The sequence below is a fragment of the Eretmochelys imbricata genome, chromosome 10 (genome assembly GCF_965152235.1).
Source record: "Eretmochelys imbricata isolate rEreImb1 chromosome 10, rEreImb1.hap1, whole genome shotgun sequence".
Taxonomy (NCBI): domain Eukaryota; kingdom Metazoa; phylum Chordata; order Testudines; family Cheloniidae; genus Eretmochelys; species Eretmochelys imbricata.
In genome coordinates, this window is record NC_135581.1 from 35977324 (window position 1) to 35998458 (window position 21135).

Consider the following 21135-nt stretch of genomic DNA (forward strand, 5'->3'; position numbering starts at 1 on the left):
CTGTCCTGATTTTAATCCTTGCTCTGGGGGTCATCTGGATTGTTGTTGTGGAAACCCTGTGTCCTCCACACCCAGGGTTCAATCAATCCCCCACTGATGTCAGTGGGAGTTGGACTGGCCAGGCCTCGCGGGCAGCTCATGCATATCCCATTTCAAAAGCGGCTGCTGGTTTTGGGGTAGGGGTAGGCACAAGGCTCATCCTAGCCCCAAAATAGCCTTTGCAGCTTGCAACACATCATCACAATGGTGCTGTGTCAGATGACAATCTGCAGAAACAACCTCATCACAGTGTGCATTTTGCAACACAATGGCTCTGTTTCCATCTCTGAAAAGGGATAGGTTTATATGTACCTCCAGGTGTTTTTATTAGTTTATGTCCATGCTCCCTGAGCCATGCTGGAGGGCAGAGTGCAGTAAATAAAGATCAAGACGCACAGATTTGTCTGTGCTGCGGCTACCTTTCAGATATGGGGCTGGGAAATCCCCAACGTCCTGCCTTTGGTGGTGGCTTTTAAGATTATTTGCCTGGACTATTTTTAATGGCTGTATATTAATATCAGGCACTGCTTGGCTGGCAACAACTGTTCAGCAGCCGCCAAAGAGGCTTAGCTACAAAACAGAAAACAAAATATGGTTAAACAACACCAAAGATTTGATTCACCCAGCAAACGCAGAGAGAACAGGGAGGAGCCCCGGCCCGATTTCTTCCTCCACTGTGTATTCCCCTTGTTCAGTGAGCAGAATCCAGGGCGCCTTAGGTGTTTTGTAGTTGGACAATGAAGCAGAGGCGCCGCCTGCCCCTTTAAGAGGCTTGGGGGGCGTGTTGCATACATGCTGCTGTCTCTCACGGCCTCCCTCTGCCTGTTAAAGGGGAATCGCTGTCTACCCCCAGCTCTGCGCAGCGAAGTTAAAGTCAAAGGCATCTTGGAAGAGTTTTGCAACAGGCAGCTCTGGCTTTGGAAGCTCTGGCAAGACCCGTCTTCTGCTAGCGGCCCGCTCCGGGAGCCGGGCAAGCATTTCCCCAGCGCAACAGCAAAGCTGGGTGCCGCGCTCCCTCCAGCCCTGCCACACGATCCGCTGGAGCTGCGGGGCACATGATGTACACGATTACCAGGGGACCTAGCAAGCTAGCCACCCAGAGAAGGACAGGTAAGGGGGCAGCCAAATGGGCAGCTGCTGCTCTTTGGTGGAAGCAGGCTGGGGGTGGGGGGGGGGGCGGCGCCCCTGTTCTTGCCCTGCGGGGCCAGGAGGACTCTGCTTCCCCCTCCCCCGGTGCTGCTCCTCTGAGCTCTCCCCCCGCCCCGCTCGGCTGCGTGCCCTCCTCAAGCACCACGTTGCCTGTGGCAGAGAGTCGCCCGTGCCCCGTCGCCTGCCTGCCCTGGGAGGGCAGGGGGCCGGGGCGGGGAGATGTGCCGCCGGGGGACTGTGGGTCGTGCCCAGGCGCGGCTGGGGGCTCGCGGGGCTTGTGCCCGCCCTGACCCCGCTGTCTCGCCGCAGGTCCCACGCAGCAGGTGGAGAGCAAGGCGGCGGATCTGAAAGGCCGGCAGCCGCCGCACAGCGCCTGGCCTCTGTCAAGGTGAGCTCCGGGCCGGGCTGCATCTGGCACGTGCCGCTCCCGGGTCCCAGCTCGCCGGCAGCCCGGCTCCAGCCTCCCGCGGGGGGTGCCCAGGTGCGGGGCGCGGCAGCCCGGGGGAGGGGTGACCTTGTGCAGAGGTTACCCGGCTTGTCCTTGCCACATGGCTCCGGAGCAGGAGGAGGGGCTGGCGGGGAAGGATCAGGGGGTGGAGGCGAGCAGCGGACTCGGGAACCGGCCCCGATCGCTGTTTCCCCAGGCCGGCAAAGGCCTGCGAAGGGCCGGGGAGAGGGATCCAGCCTAGGTCAGGGCCCGCTGCCCGGGGGGGCTGGAGTTGGGGACTGGGGGCGAGTGGTGCAGAGAACTGGGGGCGGGGCGGGGGGCACGGAGCGTGGGGGGCGAGTGCAGAGAGCTGGGGGGCGGGGCAGGGAGCGTGGGGGGGGAGGCAGCAAGCTGGGGGCGGGGCAGGGGGCACGGAGCGTGGGGGGCGAGGGCAGAGAGCTAGGGGGCGGGGCAGGGGGACAGCGTGGGGGGTGGAGGTGTGGAGCTGGTAGCCCAAGGGGTGCCAGCCAGATCAGAAGCACTGGCAGTTCCCCCTCTTGCTGCTGCCCAGAGTTAGCCTTTGCCCCAGTGAACAGGCACACACGCTCCCCACCGGGGGAGGGGCAGGAGCCGGGTGTACCAAAGTACAGGCATGGGGATGCCCTGAAGCTGAACTAGTTGCTCCCAGGGCCTCTGCTAAATTAAGTGCCTATCTTCCTCCTGCTGCCCCCCATCCAAGGGAAGGAGCCATACTAGCCCATTGGAATTGCCAGCCCCCTGGGGCTCCAACACCCATGTAGGGATAGTGGGGCCACAAGATTTGGGACCTAATAGGATATGCGGGGGCGGGGGGAGAATGGGTGTGTGGTGTCTGTCATACTCTAGGAGCAGTGGTTCTGGCAAGACAACCCTTAAAGTGCACACCTCAGGGACCCTGGAGAATTTTTTTAAAACTTCCGTCTGTGACCTTGCAAACGCCACCCCCACTTTAAGCACTGGGCATAATTCCCATTGACTTAATTGGGGCCAGGACGTCACCCAGGGGCTCAGTACCAGGCAGGGGAGCCTCTTCAGAAACTTCTGTGCTTGAGCATGGCAGGTGTGGGGGACTGCCAAATACAGAGGTCATTTTGGAAGTTCATGGCCTGGTTCAGATGAGCCATTACAGGATCAGGTGCAACTAATAGGTGTCCCCCCGCCCCCCATGCAGCCTTTCTGTTCCTTCATCCATACCCCCAGCTCCCTTCTGCTTGAAACAACTCAGTGAGGAGAGTTTTCACTTAAAGGCCATGGGAACTACAGATTCAAGCAGATGGGGTTCAAGCCCTTTACAGCCTGGCTCATAGAGGATCCTCCCATGGTGGAGAAGCAGAGACCCTCCCCAGTCTCTGACCCCCACCCCAACCAGCTCTTTCCCAAATAGTGTAGCCTGAAGATAAGGAATTAAACTCTCTTTGTGGGTCTGAAGATAAGAATGGGTCCAGCCCTCAGGCATTCAGTGGCCTAGGCAAGGGCAATGAAGGTGCATTGGGATGGCCCACCCAGCCTCCTGCCTGCAATAAGAAATATTACCTAGTTTCCCAGCCCACATGAGGAGACGGAAAGGTCAGAGCAGCCTGTGTCGCTATGATGACATAGCGAGAAATCCAGGCTGGAGGTGGTGCAGGGGCCAGAGGCAGTTAGCCACTGCAATCCACTGGCTCAAGTCACAGTCACTGCCCATGTCCAAGCCTCTCTGTTGTCCACTCCAGGGAAAAATAACCAAGGGCAGAGTGGTATTCCACCTTAGCTCTATGCTTGGTCCTCAATTGTGCTGTCTGATCCACCTGGCTGGACGTTGGCCCCCACGTTGAGCCCCATGGATGCTTTGGTGCCCCCTGCTGGATCACCCACATGTACAGTCTGGGGTACATGAATGCAGTGAACCCTTCCATCTGGAAAATTATCAGCTGTGAATGGTGCATAGAATTGGGATGAAAGTAAACTTATTTTACTCTAATCTTATTGCACCTAGAAGATCTTTCCAGCACCTGTTTGCTGTGTGGCCTCCTTCTCACTCGTCAGACCTGTCCACCTGGCCCTTTTCTTCCCAATATCTCTCCAGCATGGACTCCCTTATCAGATCACTCAAAATTCGACACAGTAAAAATGCAATAAGGAAACCTTAGGGATGCACAGCTAAGCATTTGAAAGTCAGGATATTGCAACGTTGCTATTGTACACACAGCCTTAACTCTGCCCTATCGGGAGTGACCATTACTGTACTGGTTTTTAATTACATGATCAAATGCTATTTGTCAAACAATGAACAAATGAAATCAGACAGTATTTCCATTTACAAACAGCAGAACTATATTCACTCTTAACCAACCGTAGCATGTACTGTAAAAGTTCTTCAGAAATAGCCCCTTGTTGGAACGATTAAACACAGATTTCTGGTGACGACATAGCCATTAGATCTGATTTTTATTCTGTAGCTGCAGATGAAACAGAACTAAGAGCAGGGGGAGAAGTTTCAGTTAAAGGCCAAGGAAACTGCAGATCCATTCAGATCAGGCTGAGGTGGGCGGGGAGGGATACACACCTCCAAACAGTAAGGAGTAGATTAATCTATTGATGATATCATCAGTTCCTCCGCTTAATTCTCTGGTGTGGGGAGAATCTTCATTTTCATGATGGGATGTATATAGTGGGGCCCTGATTATTCCCTGGCAGATAGGATTGTCTACTTTGGGAAGCTCTCAAAACTTTTCATAGATTGGGCCATACCTTATTAGAGAGATTGTCTCGTGAGTACTTCCCCTACCATTCACCCAGTTCCCTCTGCCCTCCCATTCAGGATCACATAACACCACCATGGTAATTGCCTGCATAAAAAGTTAACATGAGGGAAAGTGGTTTTTCTCTTAGTGCAGCGTAGCAGCTGGAGACAGGGAGAAGATAGCACCATGGGACCAACCAACTCTCCACAAGCCACCAGTAAGTGCTCTGCAGACCACAGGTTGGGAGTGACTGGTCTGCTTGTTTCTGTTCTTCCACCAAATGGGTAATAGATATAATTATGTTTAGGGGATTATACTCTAGGGGAAACATTATAATATATTTCATAGAAAAAATCCATCTTTGGAACACTTTAGACATTGCACTGCTATGATGCCTCAGAAGACTATATAATGTAGTTACTTCAAAAGCATTGCAACCAATGGAAATGCAGTATGCAAAAGAGCCGTATGATGATTGGGCAAGTTACTGCTGATGTCAAACCCACTGATTTCACCAGTTAATATATTATTTCCCTTAGATCCTATTAAACAAACCACAGCTTTCATTAACCATGAAAGGCTGTTTCTCATTTTGACCAGACTTCAGTTTAACTTATAGCCACAAGATTCTCCCGTCAAGATGACCTATGTCTGTGCCCCTTCTTTGTGGTATACAGTGGAGGTCTGGAAGGGTTTGATATTTGTTGTTGTTCAGAAACATCAGGAATGTCAGTCTTCCTGTTTTTGCTGGAGGACTCCTTGGATGACACAGTGCTATGGTTTAGAACTTTCTCTGCTCTTAACTGAAAGGGCTAGAGATACTGAATAGGAGTTAAAACAAGAAACAGAGGTTTATATAGTCTTTCCCTCTCTATTAATCAGTTTTCATTTCTTTTCTATTTTCAGTGTCAGAATCTTAGTAGATCTCTAGTCATCCATAGAATTTCCCAGGGCAGACAACACTTTGGTGTCTAATGTGAAAATCATGCAGATTGGAGGTTGGGGGATCCCTAAAAATCCCAAAACATCTTTCTGGCCATTTTTCTCCATCCTCAAGAACCAAACAAGAAAAGACACACAAGCTCCATTTTTCCCCCTTTGTCAGTTGTCTTTCACACATTAAACAATGTGGTCGTTAAACATTTACCGTCTTTAAAATTGCAAGTCACTTATTTACCATCCTGGCTGTAACATTCACACTGTGTTGAATGTTATACAGAATATAATTTTCCTTTGGCATTCTGAGCGCCTTCCTCACTGGATCATATGACATCTCTTAGGTTGTGTTATTGCACTGCAGATTCATCAAGGCAGGGGAATGGCTCCCAGGGGCAGACAATGGAGTCAAAAATAGACTAGCAGTATTTTGTGAGACTTGGTCAGACAGGTCCTCAAGCACTTTTCAGGACTGATGGTCTCAAATGGTGGCAGGGCAGGTCCCGGCCTTCAGGTCACTAACTGAGGCCTTGAGTATGATGGAATTTCTAGACTTGGGGAACTATGAGAGCTGGTGAAATTGGAATTTCTGCCCCATCCAAAATTCTGATATTTCAAAATTTGTTTTTGTCCCAAATCAGGAAGAAAAATTGAAATATGGAGATTTTCCCCAGAACAGCAAATTCTGAAAAGTTTCACTTCAAAATGTTCCATTTAAATGTTTCTGTTTTCACATTCCCAAATTCAAATGGTTTGGTCTGTTTGAATGCCTTGTGATCTACTATCTTCTATGAGGCTAGGATCCCCAGCTAGATTACATCTCCCATGATGCATTGTGGTCAGGTGACTCACAAGGCCCTCCAACAATGGTTCAGTTACAGGGCCCACCACAGAGCATCATGGGAGATATAGTACAGTCAGAGGTTCCATTCAATAGAGAAGAATGGTGGCATAAGGCACCCAAACTACAGTTCTCATGAGATACTATGGCAGCTCAAGCAGACAAGAGATTAATACTATACTGACCTGAAAAACTTTGATTCTATTCAACAAACTGAAATGTTTCAATCTGGGTTGACCTGTCCTGAAACACAATATTTCATTTCTATTTTCCTGACAGAAAATTGAAGATTTTTGCAAAATCAGGGGTCTTTTTTTGGTGGAAACTGCATTTTCCATCAAATTCCCAGTCAATTCTAGTAGGTCTGCTGGTTTAGACCCTTCTTGCACACTTAGTGCATTTGTGTAAAGTGTGGTCTACATTGATGCAGCTACTCCAGTTTCAAACACATTACCCCAGTCTCTTTCCTTCGTTGAGCCCTCCACCTTCTTGGCCCTATGGGAAAAAATAGCATGTGATCATGTAACTCAAGACTGTACCATAGTGCATATGCAGAAGGGGCCAAATTAAGGTTGCATGGGCAACCTTAGTTCTGGTATGTCTTATCTTCTGAATGCATGACTTAGCAACCTGTATATTCTTGTGTAAGATGGCATGTTTGTGTGTAATTTCCTAGGTTTTTAAAAAAATCAAACTAAACCGCCCCCAGAAATTCCATCAAGTGGTATCATATTTAGTCCTACATTGTTTATCAGCAGGGTTGGACACTTTAGATATACTGCACAGACCTCTGCCACTGAGCTAATGAGGTAACTGATAGCAGTAGTAGGTTATTATCCTCTACGTGGGTCCAACTCTAAAGAGGTATGGGACACTCTGCCAGTGGGTTTAACAGATATTGGCTTACAGCATAGGAATTGAGAGACTCAGGAATCATGGGTTCCATTCCAGGCTTTGGAGGGGACTGTGCTTTAGAGGGCACAGACTCTTCTGCCCATTTCCCCCAACCTGCTTCCTTGTCTAAGTCCCACTCCTCAGGCTTCTCTTCCCAGTCTCCTTGCCCAGCATGTCCTAGGCTCCCCAGTTCCGGTCTCCTTGTTCAGCCAGTCTCACTTTCCCACTTCTCGGTTCCTCATCCGATCTGTGTCTCACCCCCACCCTAGCTTCTAGTCCCCCATCCCCATTGGATCCCAGTCCCAGTCTTCCTCCCTGGGCTTCTTATCCAATCTCAGCGTTCTCCCCGCAACCCTGCTTCCTTGTCCCAGTCTCTGCCCTGCCAGTCCCAGTTCTCCCCCTGCACTCCAGCCCCTTGTAAGATCTGTGTCCCCGCTTCCTCCGCTCCTTCCCCCACCCCACCCCATTGGTATGCAATCCCAGTCTCCCCCCAGCCCACTAATTTCCCTTTCCCTTCCATCCCCCCCTCATCTCGAGCCTCAGATTCTCTCCACCAGCCCAGACCCTTTGTCCCAATGTACTCCCCTTTCCTTCCCTCTCCCCGTCCCACACCACCGCCCCTCCAGTCTGGCTCTTGTCACTTCTACATTCAGATCAGACAGTTTCCTCTACCTGCTTGGGCCTGTCAGGGGATCATGGCTCCGAAGCAGATGGGGGCCCTGCTAAATCTTTTCAAAGAAAAGGTCACAAGTTTTTTTTAAACATATTTTTTCCCAAGCCTCATTACTAGAAACATCTGAGCCATTTTGGCTAAAGTCTTCCCCCAAAAATCAGCCTAAGGCAGACAATCAGTATGGGAAATTTCTGCCTAAACAGCTTGAAGTTTGGCAAAGTTCTAAGCAACTAAAAACAGGAGCTTATAATGGGAAGCATCAGGCAACCTTTACTCTGGGTGGTGCTCCCAGCTCCGCCTATAGTAAAATATTCAACTCCTTTGGAGATAACATGTGGAGTGCTTCAGTGTGGCCGCTACCTACACTGATGGCAGGGGTTCCCCCGTCACCTTCCCAAGAGGTGGCAGCTAGGTCGACAGAAGAATTTTTCCATCAACCTAGTGCTGTCTGTACTGGGGGCGAGGCTGGGTCCAGGGTGAGGATTGTTCACGCCCCTGAGCGATGCGACTGGGTCTAACTTTTTAGTGCAGACCTGGCCTCGGAGTACGAAGCCTATATTCTCCCAGAGCATGTTTGGCCTGTGACCATCTCTGCAGCTACGTCACTGGGGACCAGCAGGCTGGCTCTCTGGGCTGACTGGGGCTTTTCTAACCCAACCAGTTAGGAGCAGTCTGTTTTAGTGGCACCCACAGACTTGACATATTTTGCCCTTGGGCTCCCTCCACTGGCTTGAATGGGTAGTGACACACACCGTGCCCACACCCGATGCTGGTGCTTGGACAAGGAAGTGACCATGTTAATGTCTAGATCTATTAGACCAAGTGGGGGTTGGGGGTGAGCCGCTGCACAGTGAAGCCAGAAGCTGGCAATCATAGGATTTCACTTCCTGGCCAAGGAAAGATGAGGCACCGGCTGAAATGCCTCTGGCTCGATTTATTTTGCCAATTCTGCCGCTCCTACGACGATTGCAACATTTTCCTTCCCAGCGAAAACTCATAGTGCAGTGACTCTGCCATAGCATTGGTCCACACGCTGAGGATCTGGAAAGTGTGTTGGCAGAAAGAGGGGCCCCGACAGTAAATGATCGAAGTCCCATGCATTGAATTTGATCATTTATAATAACAGGCTGTTAGTTAAAGAAAGCAGACTGCAAACGTTAATAATGGTCTCATCATCTCACTGTGTTTATATTTCATTAATGCCTAGAGCTGCCACGTGAGCTCAAGGCACCATTGTACTGGGTGCTGGACTGATAAAGGGACAGGTGCTGCACCAGAGAGCTAATCAACATAGAGTAGACAGCTAAAGGAAGGGGGGGGGGGAAATTTAGGGACAAAGAAGCAAAGTGACTTGTCTCAGGTCATGCCGAATAGAACCCAGGAGTCCAGACTCCCAGTCCCAGTCTCTGGCCACAAGATCCACTTCCTCTCATTACACCATGCCCCCTATCCTACAGCTGACTGGCTCTGGACGCAGAGAGCTCTGTCTTTTCAGCCTCTGATTTTGTCTCTTTGCCTCAGTAGCCCAACTCCCAAACTCGTGTTCAACAGAGTGAATGGCAAGAAGCCCCCGGTGACGACACAGCCCACGGCAGCCACAGAGGAGAGCTACACGCTGGCCCACGAGGAGAACGTCCGTTTTGTCTATGAAAGTAAGAGGCGGGGTCTGGCTAGCTCAGAGAGAGAAGAGAAGCCTCTGTAAGCCCCAGTCTCCTAGGGGTGTATCAGTGCCGGAGGTTCCTGGGGGCTGTAACGTAGCAGAGGGGATGAAGGGGTGTCTCGGTGCCAGAGGTTCCTGGGGGCTGTAACGTAGCAGAGGGGACGAAGGGGTGTCTCGGTGCCGAGGGCTGGAATAGAGCAGAGGAGATGCAGGGGTGTCTGGGTGCTGGGAATTCTCGGGGGCTGTGATGTAGCACAGGGGACACAGAGGTGTCTCGGTGCTGGGGAGGTCCCAGGGGTGTCGTGCTGCTGAGGATTCCTGGGGGCTGTAACACAGCAGAGGGGATGCAGGGGTGTCTGGGTGCTGAGGGTTCCCGGGGGCTGTAATAGAGCAGAGGGTTGTCTTGGTGCCGGGGCTCCTGGGGACTGTAAGAAAGCAGACGGGAGGCAGGGGTGTCTCGGTTCCAGGGGTTCCCAGGGGCTGTAACAGGGGGGTGTCTCGAAGCTGGGTATTCCCCCAGGGCTGTAATAAAGCAGAGGGGACGCAGCGGTGTCTCTGGTGCTGGGGGTTCCCAGGGCCTGAAACATAGCAGAGGGGATGCAGGAGTGTCTTGGTGCTGGGGTTCTCTGGGGCTGTAACAGAGCAGAGGGGAGGCAGGGGTGTCTCAGTGCTGGGGGTTCCCGGGGGCTGTAACGTGATATAGGGGACATAGGGGTGTCTCTGTGCCAGGGGTTCCTGGTGCTTACCCATGGTAAGGATCCTGTTGTGTGACTTGGCCCTTCTCTCACTACCCCAGCAAACTGCCACCTCCATGACATCGCTCATCTCTGAGCACTTGAGGATGTTGATTGGAGGTTTCTTGTGATCCAGACATGCTGCAGCCAGCATCTCCTTTTCTCCTTCGCTTGCCCAGACTCTGAGTGGGGATTTGGGGGTCCTGGTGGATAATCAGCTGAACATGAGCTCCCAGTATGATGCTGTGGCTCAAAGGCTAATGCCACCCTGGGAGGCGTAAACAGGGGAATCTCGAGTAGGACCAGAGATGGTCTTATCTTTGTGCCTGGCACTGGCGAGACTACTGCTGGAATACTGTGTCCAGTTCTGGTGCCTGCAGCCGAAGAGGGATGTTGATAAATTGGAGAGGGGTCAGAGAAAAGCCATGGGAATGATTAAAGGATTAGAAAACCTGCCTGATGGTGACAGATGGAGCTTCTTGAGTCTAGTTAGTTTAACAAAGCAAAGGTTGAGGGGTAACTTGATCACAGCCTACTTGGGGAATAAATACTTGATAATGGGCTCTTCAGTCTAGCAAAGATCCAAACAGGATCCACTGGCTGGAAGCTGAAGCCAGACCAATTCAGACTGGAAATCAGATGTAAATTGGTAAGAGTAAGGGAATTAACCACTGGAAGAAAGAACGAGGATTACTTGTGACACCTTAGAGACTAACAAATTTATTTGAGCATAAGCTTTCGTGGGCTAAAACCCATTTCATCGGTTCATCCAATGAAGTGGGTTTTAGCCCACGAAAGCTTATACTCACATAAAGTTGTTAGTCTCTAAGGAGCCACAAGTCCTCCTCGTTCTTTTTGCTGATACAGACTAACATGGCTGCCACTCTGAAACCCATTGGAAGAAGTTACCAAGGGGTATGGGGGGTTCTCCAGCACTGACAGTTGTTCAGCCCAGACTGGGTGTGTTTCTGACAGATCTGCTCTAGGGAGTGACTGCGGGCTGTTCTCTGGCCTGCATTACACAGGCGTTCAACCCCCATGATCCCAGTGGTTCCTTCTGGCCTCAGACTCAGGGAATGTGTGTGTGGGGTGGGGGCTGTTAGCGGTGGGGGAGGAGGTCTGCCTGCCCTGCCACATGGGCATGCGATTCCCTTGGTAAGGCTGTCACCAGCTCCAGGGAGCATCTCCACAGTGCGGTGGCCAGAGCAGCCCAGTGATGTCTCCTCTCCTGGGTCCGCGTCTGGGGGCTCTGCAGGCAGCAGCACTTGCCAGGGCAGGCAGGGAAAGCTTATCCCTGGGGCACACCCATGGGGGACACACCCATGAGAGCCCCCCCTCCCCCGTCACTCAGCAGCAACATGTCTGCCCCAGGTCAGGTGCTGGAGCAGAATCTTGTAGATCTGGGCAGAGGTGGGGGATGGGGAGGCCATGGGGGGCTGGGGAAAGGGGGGCGGAGAAGCACAAGGGGGATCCAACTTCCAGCAGAGCTGGCCGTGCCTGTGCTGGACCAGTCAGAGCACAGGCTCCTTTGTGTGATGGTGGCTCACAGCTTCGCTCTCCCTTCCAGCCTGGCAACAGGTAGAACAGCAGCTGGACGGCAGCTGGCCAGGGGAGAGCGGGCGTGGCCCGGTGCAATATGCAGAGAAAACTCCCAACCCCGTGTTGACAAGTAAGTGTCCAGGGGCCACCTGCAGGGGGCGGCACATACCTCAGCAGGAGATGCATGCAGGAGAGGAGGCGCTAGGTGCTGGCTGATGGACCAGGCTGGCTTCCTAGAGACCAGTGCATCCTCAGCTCTTTATTAGGGTGACCCACCAACTGCATTTGGGCTTCTTGGGGGGAGGGGGTCCACCATTATCCCTGCTCCCCTCCTCAGCACCCCTTCCTGCTCTCTGCTCCCACCTCAAATGCCTGTTGCCCCCTCTCCCCTTCTGGTGCTGACTGTCCGCTCGCGGGCTCCAGTTGCGTGCTCCCAGCCCGGGGTGACAGGCCGGTGCCAGCAGGACTCCAGCTAATACGCAGACAGTAGCAGAGTGGAGGTTGCGATGTGGGCTGGAGCTCAGGCTCTGAAGCCCAGCCAGTCCCCCTTGGTGAGAGAGTCTGACTGCCAGCCCCAGCCAGAACAGCCACGCGGTGACCCTGAGTGGGTCTGGCTGGGCAGCTCGCTCCCAGCTGCAGTGCAGACGTCCACAGGAGGGCAGCACGTTGTTACCCAGGAGCCTGGGGCTCGTCTCCTGCTCTGGAGAAAAGTGCCCTGGGTCCTTGAATCAGCCCAAGTCACTAGGAGCTCCCTTCTCTGGTTCTTCTGTAAAATATCCCCCCAATTCCAGCGACCAGGCTGGATCAGTGGCACCTCGGAGTGGGGAGCCCCCACCAGCACCATGCCAGCAGATTGGGCCAGATCTGGCTCAGGGGAAGAGTGCCCCCTTCTGAGTCACCAGCACTGTGTAACTCTGCTCTTGGCCAGATCACTCATGAGCACCATTGACTTGGCCCTGCTCACTCACTGGGGAAGCCTTTTGCCAGGAAGCCCAGGGCTCTCCTGGGAGCAGCAGGCGGGGTCAGGCTCCCACGAGGAGCCCCCTCATCTCCTCCAAAACTGACGGCACCAAGGTTTCCACACCTGGCAGCCCAGTCACATAGCTCCAGGGAGCGAAGCTGCCACTTTCGTGGCAGGAACAAGGAGACCTTGATCAAATGCACGAAGAAGGGGGGTTGCTGTAGCGTCCTTCATACTCCCAGCAGCCCAAAGAAAGAACTGGGGGAGCCATGGTGCAGGCAGCTGCAGCAGCCAGCAGGAAGAGCAGATCTGCTGTGGTTGAAAGAAGGGGAGGTGCTCCAGGGCAGGGGAATTATTCCCTCCTGAGCTTAAACAGGGGCAGTGGTGAGAAGCCAGGAGAAAAGAGGATAGAGAGCCTTTCACCTGCAGTCCAATGTCACCCCCCAGTGGTAGATGGGGGAATTGCCATATGCCAATGTGAGTGCCGTTAAGCTGTGTTTCTATCTCCATGCATTCTGTTCCAGTCTCTTTCTCTTTCAGATTTCGTGCCGATTGACCTGGAGGAATGGTGGGCACAGCAGTTTCTAGCCAAAATTGAAAACGGCTCGTAAAAAAACAACAACCAGAAATACAGTGTAAGAAATACACTTGTTAAAATAATCCCAGCCCAAGTGATACCAACGGAAATGGACCACGGCTCTGCCATGCCACCCACAGCCCTCTGCCTGGACAGGGAAGGAGAGCAGCCCACTGCCCTGGCTGGGATTCCTTAAGTGCCAGTGTTCAGACACTTGAAACTCCTGCAGACTCTAGGGCCTGGCGACACAACTGCAGCGTGGGTGTGGAGGGAGAGAGAGGACTGTGACCCCCTACCCCCGTCATCTCTCTCCTCTTTCTGCCCCTTGAGCTCTGCCCTATGGGAAGACAATGGTTATCTGTAGCCAGGACCTTGGTACAATAAAGAGCTGAAACTGCCAGTGGATGGAAGCTTGCTCTGCTTGTGGGGCTTTATTTGCAGGCTTGGTGCTGACCAAGGAGGGGCAACAGACAGCAAGGCCCAGTACAGCCACCCGCTGCCACTCCACCTCTGCAAGGCTGGTGGCACCAGACAGAGCCACATGTGACTCTTCTGGTTCCTCCACTGGGGGGGGATGCAAAGGAACCAGTGTCTGAGTGATGGGGATGGGCTGCTGGGTCAGAATATTTGGTTGCCTTTGCAGCTGGGCTGGTCATGGGCAGCAGGGAGTTTACCTGCAGCTGGTGCCCCTGGCTGAGGAGTGGAAGGTGTCCATGTCTGACTGAGGTAGCGTTTGGCACACACCGTACAGGGAAATGGCTGCCCCATTGCACATTCCCTGCTGAGCTGGTGCAGGCCCTTCACTGTGCTCCAGGCTTTGGGCTCCTGGCTGGCCCTGGAGCAGCTTGAATGGGGAACCCTGGGGTGGGGGGGAAGGGGAGCAGATTCAAAGCACAAAAATAACTTGGTTCAGCCAGGCCAACATGCCACTTTGGGCTCTCCCAGACCCCATCCTCACAGAGGCCGGTTCTTCCCTATGCGAAGCACTCTCATGACATGCCTCTCACCTCCCCCACCCCATCCACCACAGAGGCATTGCCCCTCCTTACCCTGAACCTGCACATTCACACCACCCCCGCCCACTAACTGAGGGTTTAGACTACTCTTCTCCATTGCCTTAGGCTCCGCTCCTCTTGCCAGCCACCCCCCCAATCACTCCACCAGCCAGGCCTGGCACCTGTGTGATGAGGGGCAGGATCTGAGAGGCAAAGAGACAAGCCAAGGCCTGCAGCAGCTGGGGAAGCTGAGCCCAGGAGGAGCCAAGCGAGATCCCCAACTACAGGCCAGAGACTAGGCAGGACGGCACTGCGTGGGCAGAGGCACCACTTCTGTTACCTCTGTTCCCCTAAAAAACCAACCTAGGGTCTCACTTGTATTAGTTTTATTACAGTGCCGCTGTTGGGTCAGACAGAAAAGGGAAGGAGCTTATTTATACACCACATTCAGATTCACCGCATTCATACCCCCATGAACCCACACACTTACATAGGCGGAGAGCTACCGGAGACAGCATGGGAAGCCAAGAAGCCGAAGCGTGGTAGATCTGGTGTGTCCGCCTGCGGTCACGGACAAGGGCTGGTGAGCAGCTCAAGGAGCAGCAGCTTGTGTGCATGGCTGCTTGCTTTTATTTTGGAACTGGGTGCTCCTGTCATGTACACTGAGTTTTTCTTCTGTGTCTGTCATGGAGAAGCATTCCCAGTCCCTCCCTGTTCCTTTCATGCATCTTTTCTTTAGAGCACTCTGTGATTGCCTTCTCAGGGCAGATTATATCAGACATACCTGGCTCCTGGCTCCGGGCTCTTTTCTCCTTGCAGTTCCTCTCCGCCCAGTCCCCCATACACTCCCTCGTTCACACCCCCTTATCTTCCACACACACACTCCCTAGTTCACACTCTCTCTGACTGTGGGATGGGATATTACAAAGCTTGGCAGTTCATATAAGTGGTAACTTGAAAAGGTTGCAGAGCTTCAAAGGTTACAAAACTTAAAAGGCTATGCTAACAGTAAATGAAGTCACAAAGTCTGCAACAAGGTTGCAGAACGTAATGATACATGTTACAGATCTTACAATCGCATTTGAGCAGAGGCTTTACATAACATGTAAGTTGCGCTGCTGGTGTAGTGGTATCATGCAAGATTCCCATTCTTGCAACCCGGGTTCGATTCCTGGGCGGTGCAGAGAACTTTTGGGGGGAGGGATAGCTCAGTGGTTTGAGCATTGGCCTGCTAAACCCAGGGTTGTGAGTTCAATCCTTGAGGGGGCCATTTGGGATCTGGGGCAAAAACTGGGGATTGGTCCTGCTTTGAGCAGGGGGTTGGACTAGATGACCTCCTGAGGTCCCTTCCAACTCTGTGATTCTGTAACATTTTCCACCCTTTGGCCACCCAAATTGTGGTGACCATCCAAAGGGGAACGACATGTCTCCACTCATCCATGCTAGTGTTTCAACTCCCAGAACAATTCCGGCTTTTCATTACATGTAGCATGTCCACAGTAACAGACAAACATATCAAAATATTGACCAGAGGATGTAACAATGAGCATCAAACAGCCCTTCTCATGTACAACATTTAGATGAAAATCAAAACATTTGGTGGGAAGGTAAACAATCAGTAAAGGGGGTAGTTATACACAGGCTTTTGGACGGAGGTGGCCACCACAGGGATAGGTATGTGATTGACAATTTGGCAGGAGACAGAGGGGTAGGGAGCGGGAGGGGTCTAAGAGTTAAAGAGAGCTCTGAGTCTGGTTTGTTGCTATTCCTTGCCTAATACAGTATCTTTCCTCTTCCCAAACATCGTACACCATAATGCTAGCAATGAGACAAGTGCGACAAGACAAACATGAAACAGAAAACACAGAACATGAGACAACATAGAAGTTGTTTGGTTGGTTGGTTGCAATGATGCACCATGGTACGTTTCAGTTGTTCTTCAGCTGGTACCAGCTCTTTTGAAGAAGGTGATTCTTTTACCTTTTTTTTTTAATTAAAATTCTTCTTTTAAGAACCTGATTGATTTTTCATTGTTCTTTAAGATCCAAGGGTTTGGGTCTGTGGTCACCTGTACAAATTGGTGAGAATTCTTATCAAGCCTTCCCCAGGAAAGGGGGTGTAGGGCTTGGGAGGATATTTTGGGGGAAGACGTCTCCAAGTGGGCTCTTTCCCTGGTCTTTGTGTAAGACGCTTGGTGGTGGCAGCATAGGGTTCAAGGACAAGGCAAAGTTTGTACCTTGGGGAAGTTTCTAACCTCAGCTGGTAAGAATAAGCTTAGGGGGTCTTTCATGCAGGTCCCCACATCTGTACCCTAATGTTCAGAATGGGGAAGGAACCTTGACAGGGGCCTTGGTCAATTTGGTACACTGTATCACTTCCCTTATTATATATAGTAAATGGCCCCTCCCACCTTGCTTGGAGGGGCTTAGTGTTCCATGTACATTACCTGATCACCCACCTGCCAGGCGGGTGGTTTCTGTCGCCCCTTGTCCATTTTTTCCTGAGCCCATCCCATTGGTTGCTGCATCAGTTGAACAGCTTGAGGAAGTTCCCCTCATAGAAGTTTATACCATTGGATTAGTTCCAGAGTGGTGGGGTCAGAGAGGGAGGGGATCGATTGTGATAGCATAAGGTGCATTGGTCATCTAAACATTAATTGGAAAGGCATCACTGAGCTACTGTACCAGGATCTATTCCTGATTACAGCTAACACTAAAGGCAAATGTTTAGTCCAGGCCCCCCTCCCCCCAACAAGACTTTAGACAGAGCTGCTTTGATGGTACAATTCATATGCTCCACCTGCCCAGAGCTATGAGGGTGCCTAGGAATATGCAGCTTCCGCTGTATTCCCAAAGCATCCAGTAATGCCTTCCAGACTGCCGACACAAACGGGGTCCCCTGTCTGAATCAATCACCTTGGGAGATCCGTATCTACAAATGAGCTCCTTGAACAGAACCTTAGCTGTTTTCTCAGCGCTATGGGTTTTCATGGGAAATGCTTCTACCCACCCCGAAAACGCATCTACTATCACCAAAAGCGAGGTACATCTTCCTTCCCTGGGTGGTAATCCTTCAATAAAATCTACCTGGAGGCAAGCCCACAGACCGCCCGGCTCTCGCTGATGACCTAACGGCAGCTTATCCTTGGATTCCCCTGGTCAGCATGTGTTAAAAGCAGCACATGTAAGACAATTCTGTACCCAATTGGTCACATCCTGTTGCTGTCCTGGCCAGCGGGGTATGTCTCCAGCTCATTGCAGAGTCCCTTCCATGCCTTCGTGGGCCAGTGCATGGGACCAACATATAATTTTCTGTTGATCCCACCATGCCGGTACTACTAGCAGGTGGTCCTCTGGGTGTCCATCTTGCTTCAACTGCTGACACAGGGCCCCACGTGTGGTGACCAGGGCCACCACAGGGTCCTTGCTAAACCATCCACTTTATTGTTAAAAAGGGCTTCCACTGACAAGTCTGCACTTTGATGACCTTTAATATGCCCTACTAACAATTGGTTAGGATTAGCAGTGACCCACTGATGCACACCCTCTCAGTCCTTATAATGGACCAACTCCTTCCCGTCAGCACTTCTCCAGTCACTACTGGCCCATTGTGGCATCCATTTAGTCCACTCTCCTAACATATACTGAGAATCTGAAAAGACCACCAAGGGTCCCAGACACGGCTCCCAAAGCATTAAACATTCCACCAACGCCTTTAATGCAGCCAGCTGTGCCAACCCTTGGGGCCAAACTCGCACTACTGACTTATCTTCCACATTTATTACTGCACTCTGTATGTGGTTTTTCCCCTCTTTTACCCAAGCTGCCCCGTCTGAAAAATAAATGTTGGCCAGTGCTGTTAGGCTCCGTGCTTGCTCTATTGAGGTTACCCAACCCACTGGCACTGAATGGGTCTCTGGTACAGGGCACTCATGTTTTGCCCCTTTTGTCTGAAGCAAGACCCTGGGTAGTTGTCAAGCACCTGGGGTATTTTGGTATTGGACCCCTCGATTTACCAAGGCCAGGGTCCACTGAGCCATCCTTGGATTACTTACGCCTGCTTGGGTGCGTTTTCCTGACAATATATATTTTGAGGGGGTGTGGGTGCTCCGAATAATAACTTGATTATCTCCGACCACCACCGCCCCTACTTCCAGCACCCATATTACTGCCAGACATTCCCTTTCACATGGGCCAAACTTTTGCTCCACTGGTGTTAAAAGGCATGAATAGAATAGGCTAGCGGGACTGTTTTCTGCAATGGGCCCGCTTGTAATGCCACCACGGCCAACGCCTCAGGACTGTTGGCAACCCTCATATATATGGACTCTCCAACCCGTACGGGTCACAGTGTCGTTGCTTGCAACAAAGACTGCTTCAGCTCTCTGAAAGCTGCTTCCTGTTCCAGGCCCCATTGCAACTGTGCCTCCTTCCTCAACAGGTTATAAAGGGGTTTGGTGATACACGCATAGTCCCATATGTGGGCTCTTACAAAATTAAAAGCCCCTAATATGGCCTACAGGCCTCTCAAATCTTGGGGGGCTGGTAGATTCTGCAATGCTGACAATCGTTGTTCCTGTTTCTGACAGGGTAACCCCCAGGTACTCCACCTGCGGTTGTGTTAATTGTGCCTTTTCCAGGGACGCCTTCATGCCATACTGTTGAATCAACTCCAGTACTTGTTCAGTCCTCCCTCGGGCATCCACGTCGTCTATTCCCATTATTAGGATATCGTCCACATATGAGACCATGCACCCCTTATCCCCTGGAGGGAGATGCTCTAACATTTGGGTCACTACCTTACGCGCAATAGCAGGGGCACTATGAAATCCCTGGGGTACACGGGTAATGCAATACTGTACCCCATCCATGTGGAACGCGAATCGATCCTGCAATCCTTCCTCTAGTGGGATAGCAAAGAAACAGTTAGACAAGTCCAGTACAGAAAATCTTTTAGCTTCCCTTGGTATGTCTTGTAACACCTGGGTCACGTCTGCAACTATTGGCGCCCACTGAGGAGGGGTCATCACATTGACTCTCTGATTGTCAACTATCAGTCTCCATGAGACACCATCAGCTTTCCTCACAGGCCATATTGGGGAGTTAAAGGGGGAAGTCGTTCTTTTCACTACTCCCTGTCTTTCCAGCTCCTGACTATCTCCGCTACAGCCTGGTGTGCCCCAGTGGGGATAGGAGATTATTTCTGTGGGGGGACAGCTGGTCCTTCTATTTTCACTGGTTTCACAGTCCATTTACCGCAGGCCAGCTTGTGGGCCACCCATGATTGGGGAAAGCTCTTTCTCCACTCCTCTCTGCTATCCCCAGTCACTACCGCCATCCCCAGCATACTACTCATCAGCAATCCAGTATCTCCCTGCCTTACTTCAGGGGTCCAGTCTTTCTTTGGGATCCTCCATAAACCTTTGTTAGCACTATCAACCACTATTTCTCCCTCCCACAAGCAATCTATGCCCAAAATTGGTTCTGTAGTTGTGGGGCTATAAATCCAGGGCCATCTTCGGGTAAGATTCCCCACCTGGGTGACCAATCATCACAACACTTGTCCCTGCGCCAAGGTACCATCAAATCCCTGGATCCGACTGGTTCCCTGGGTTTGCACTCCCGGCCTGAGGCAGGGAAGCAGTGGGACAGCCGCGCCAGTGTCCACCAGCGCCACAAAGTCTAGTTCAGATGTCTCAGGGTGCTCATGCGGCCCCCCCCACCTGAAGGTGCACCCACAACCTTCCTCCCGAATCCACCTGGAGAGGTCCCACCCAGCCCATTCCTGGGTGCTTCCCTCTCCCAGTGGACTCAGGGAGTCAGGACCCCCCTAATCTGAGGTTGCTTTTCTGGTCCAGATATGGCCCCCTGGCTCCGGGAGCTTCAACCCCAGCTGAATGCTCGGGAATCTGTGGACTTCCCATCCCATTGGTTCCCCCTGGTCCTTCAAGGCCATCCACAATTGTATGTGGAGCCGATTGGTGTGTGATCGGGGGTACCTGTATCGAGGTGCTGGGGCTGCAGCCGCAGTGACAGGAGCAGGAGCCCCAGTTCCAGGCTGACTAACCACTCTAGTGGCCTGGCATACCGCTTCCTTAAGGTGTGATATGTCTAGGGGCTCTCCCTACCTCCACACTCCCACAGCCATCTGAACATCTTTGGGCAACATTGCTGCAATAAGCCTTAATTTGGCCATTGGGACCACAATCTCAGACAGGGTCCTGGGGATTGCTCTCCCCCTGGGCACAGGCCGGATACCGCCCAGTTAACAATCCCACTAATACCATTCTTTCCACAAAAACATCAGAGGCCTCCTCCGGAGCAGAGGAGCCCGCTGCATATTGGCAGCTAACCTCCTGCAGTGCCTCTCCGTGAGCCAAATTATGAACCAGTGCGAACGGGGACTGCCACCGTCCGGCTGCCTGCGTTCACAGTGCAATTCCTATATCACTTCCTGGTACAGTGGATGCCGCCCTCAACAGCTTCCTAACCTCCTCTGGGTTTAACCCCTGAACCTCTATAGCCATCAGAAACTGATACTCCCATTCTGAGAATGTGCTTGACTTGGCTGGCCCTAACTCCTGAGCCAGAGAAGTTATTTCTGCAGGGGTTAAGGCTATTTCCTGCATGGTTACCCCTGTTACTGGTCCAGAGCTCCCTCCCTGAGCCAGGGGGCCATGCTGGAAAGTTAACCATTGCACAGCTGCCACCAGGGCTGGCCGAGCTCCTGGCCCATCTGGCCAGGGTCAGGGTCATACTATATGCCCCCATCCCAGTCTCCTGCGTCATATCGGAGTGGCGTCTTTGTCCCCGATCCCAGTGGTCCTGCTGCTCTCCCGCCTAGATGGGTCCCCTGCTCTAACACCAGTCCCCGCAAACACTCCACCTGGACCTCCAACTCCTTAGGCCATGTCTACACTATGAAAGTACTCTGATTTTACAGAAGTCG

The 21135-nt window shown here is 52.0% G+C and overlaps 1 protein-coding gene and 1 non-coding gene across 2 annotated transcripts; both read left to right on the forward strand.

The window, feature by feature from the left end:
• Nucleotides 1-906: 906 nt before the first annotated feature.
• On the forward strand, nt 907-13554 carry MCRIP2 (MAPK regulated corepressor interacting protein 2). Its single transcript, XM_077829006.1, has 5 exons — nt 907-1149; nt 1498-1576; nt 9246-9373; nt 11683-11784; nt 13156-13554. The coding sequence occupies exons 1-5, from the start codon at nt 1095-1097 to the stop codon at nt 13224-13226; spliced, it is 435 nt and encodes a 144-aa protein (XP_077685132.1). The 5' UTR covers nt 907-1094; the 3' UTR covers nt 13227-13554.
• Nucleotides 13555-15299: 1745 nt separating this feature from the next.
• Nucleotides 15300-15370, forward strand: TRNAG-CCC (transfer RNA glycine (anticodon CCC)). Its single transcript has one exon. It is a non-coding gene; the product is annotated as a tRNA-Gly (tRNA).
• Nucleotides 15371-21135: the final 5765 nt, after the last annotated feature.

Excerpts from the sequence above, each read along its gene's own strand:
- MCRIP2 (XM_077829006.1), top strand. The coding sequence starts at position 1,095 with ATGATGTACACGATTACCAGGGGACCTAGCAAGCTAGCCACCCAGAGA. Across the intron at positions 1,577-9,245 it reads AGCGCCTGGCCTCTGTCAAG|CCCAACTCCCAAACTCGTGT; the intron begins GTGAGCTCCGGG and ends TTGCCTCAGTAG. Across the intron at positions 11,785-13,155 it reads TCCCAACCCCGTGTTGACAA|ATTTCGTGCCGATTGACCTG; the intron begins GTAAGTGTCCAG and ends TTTCTCTTTCAG.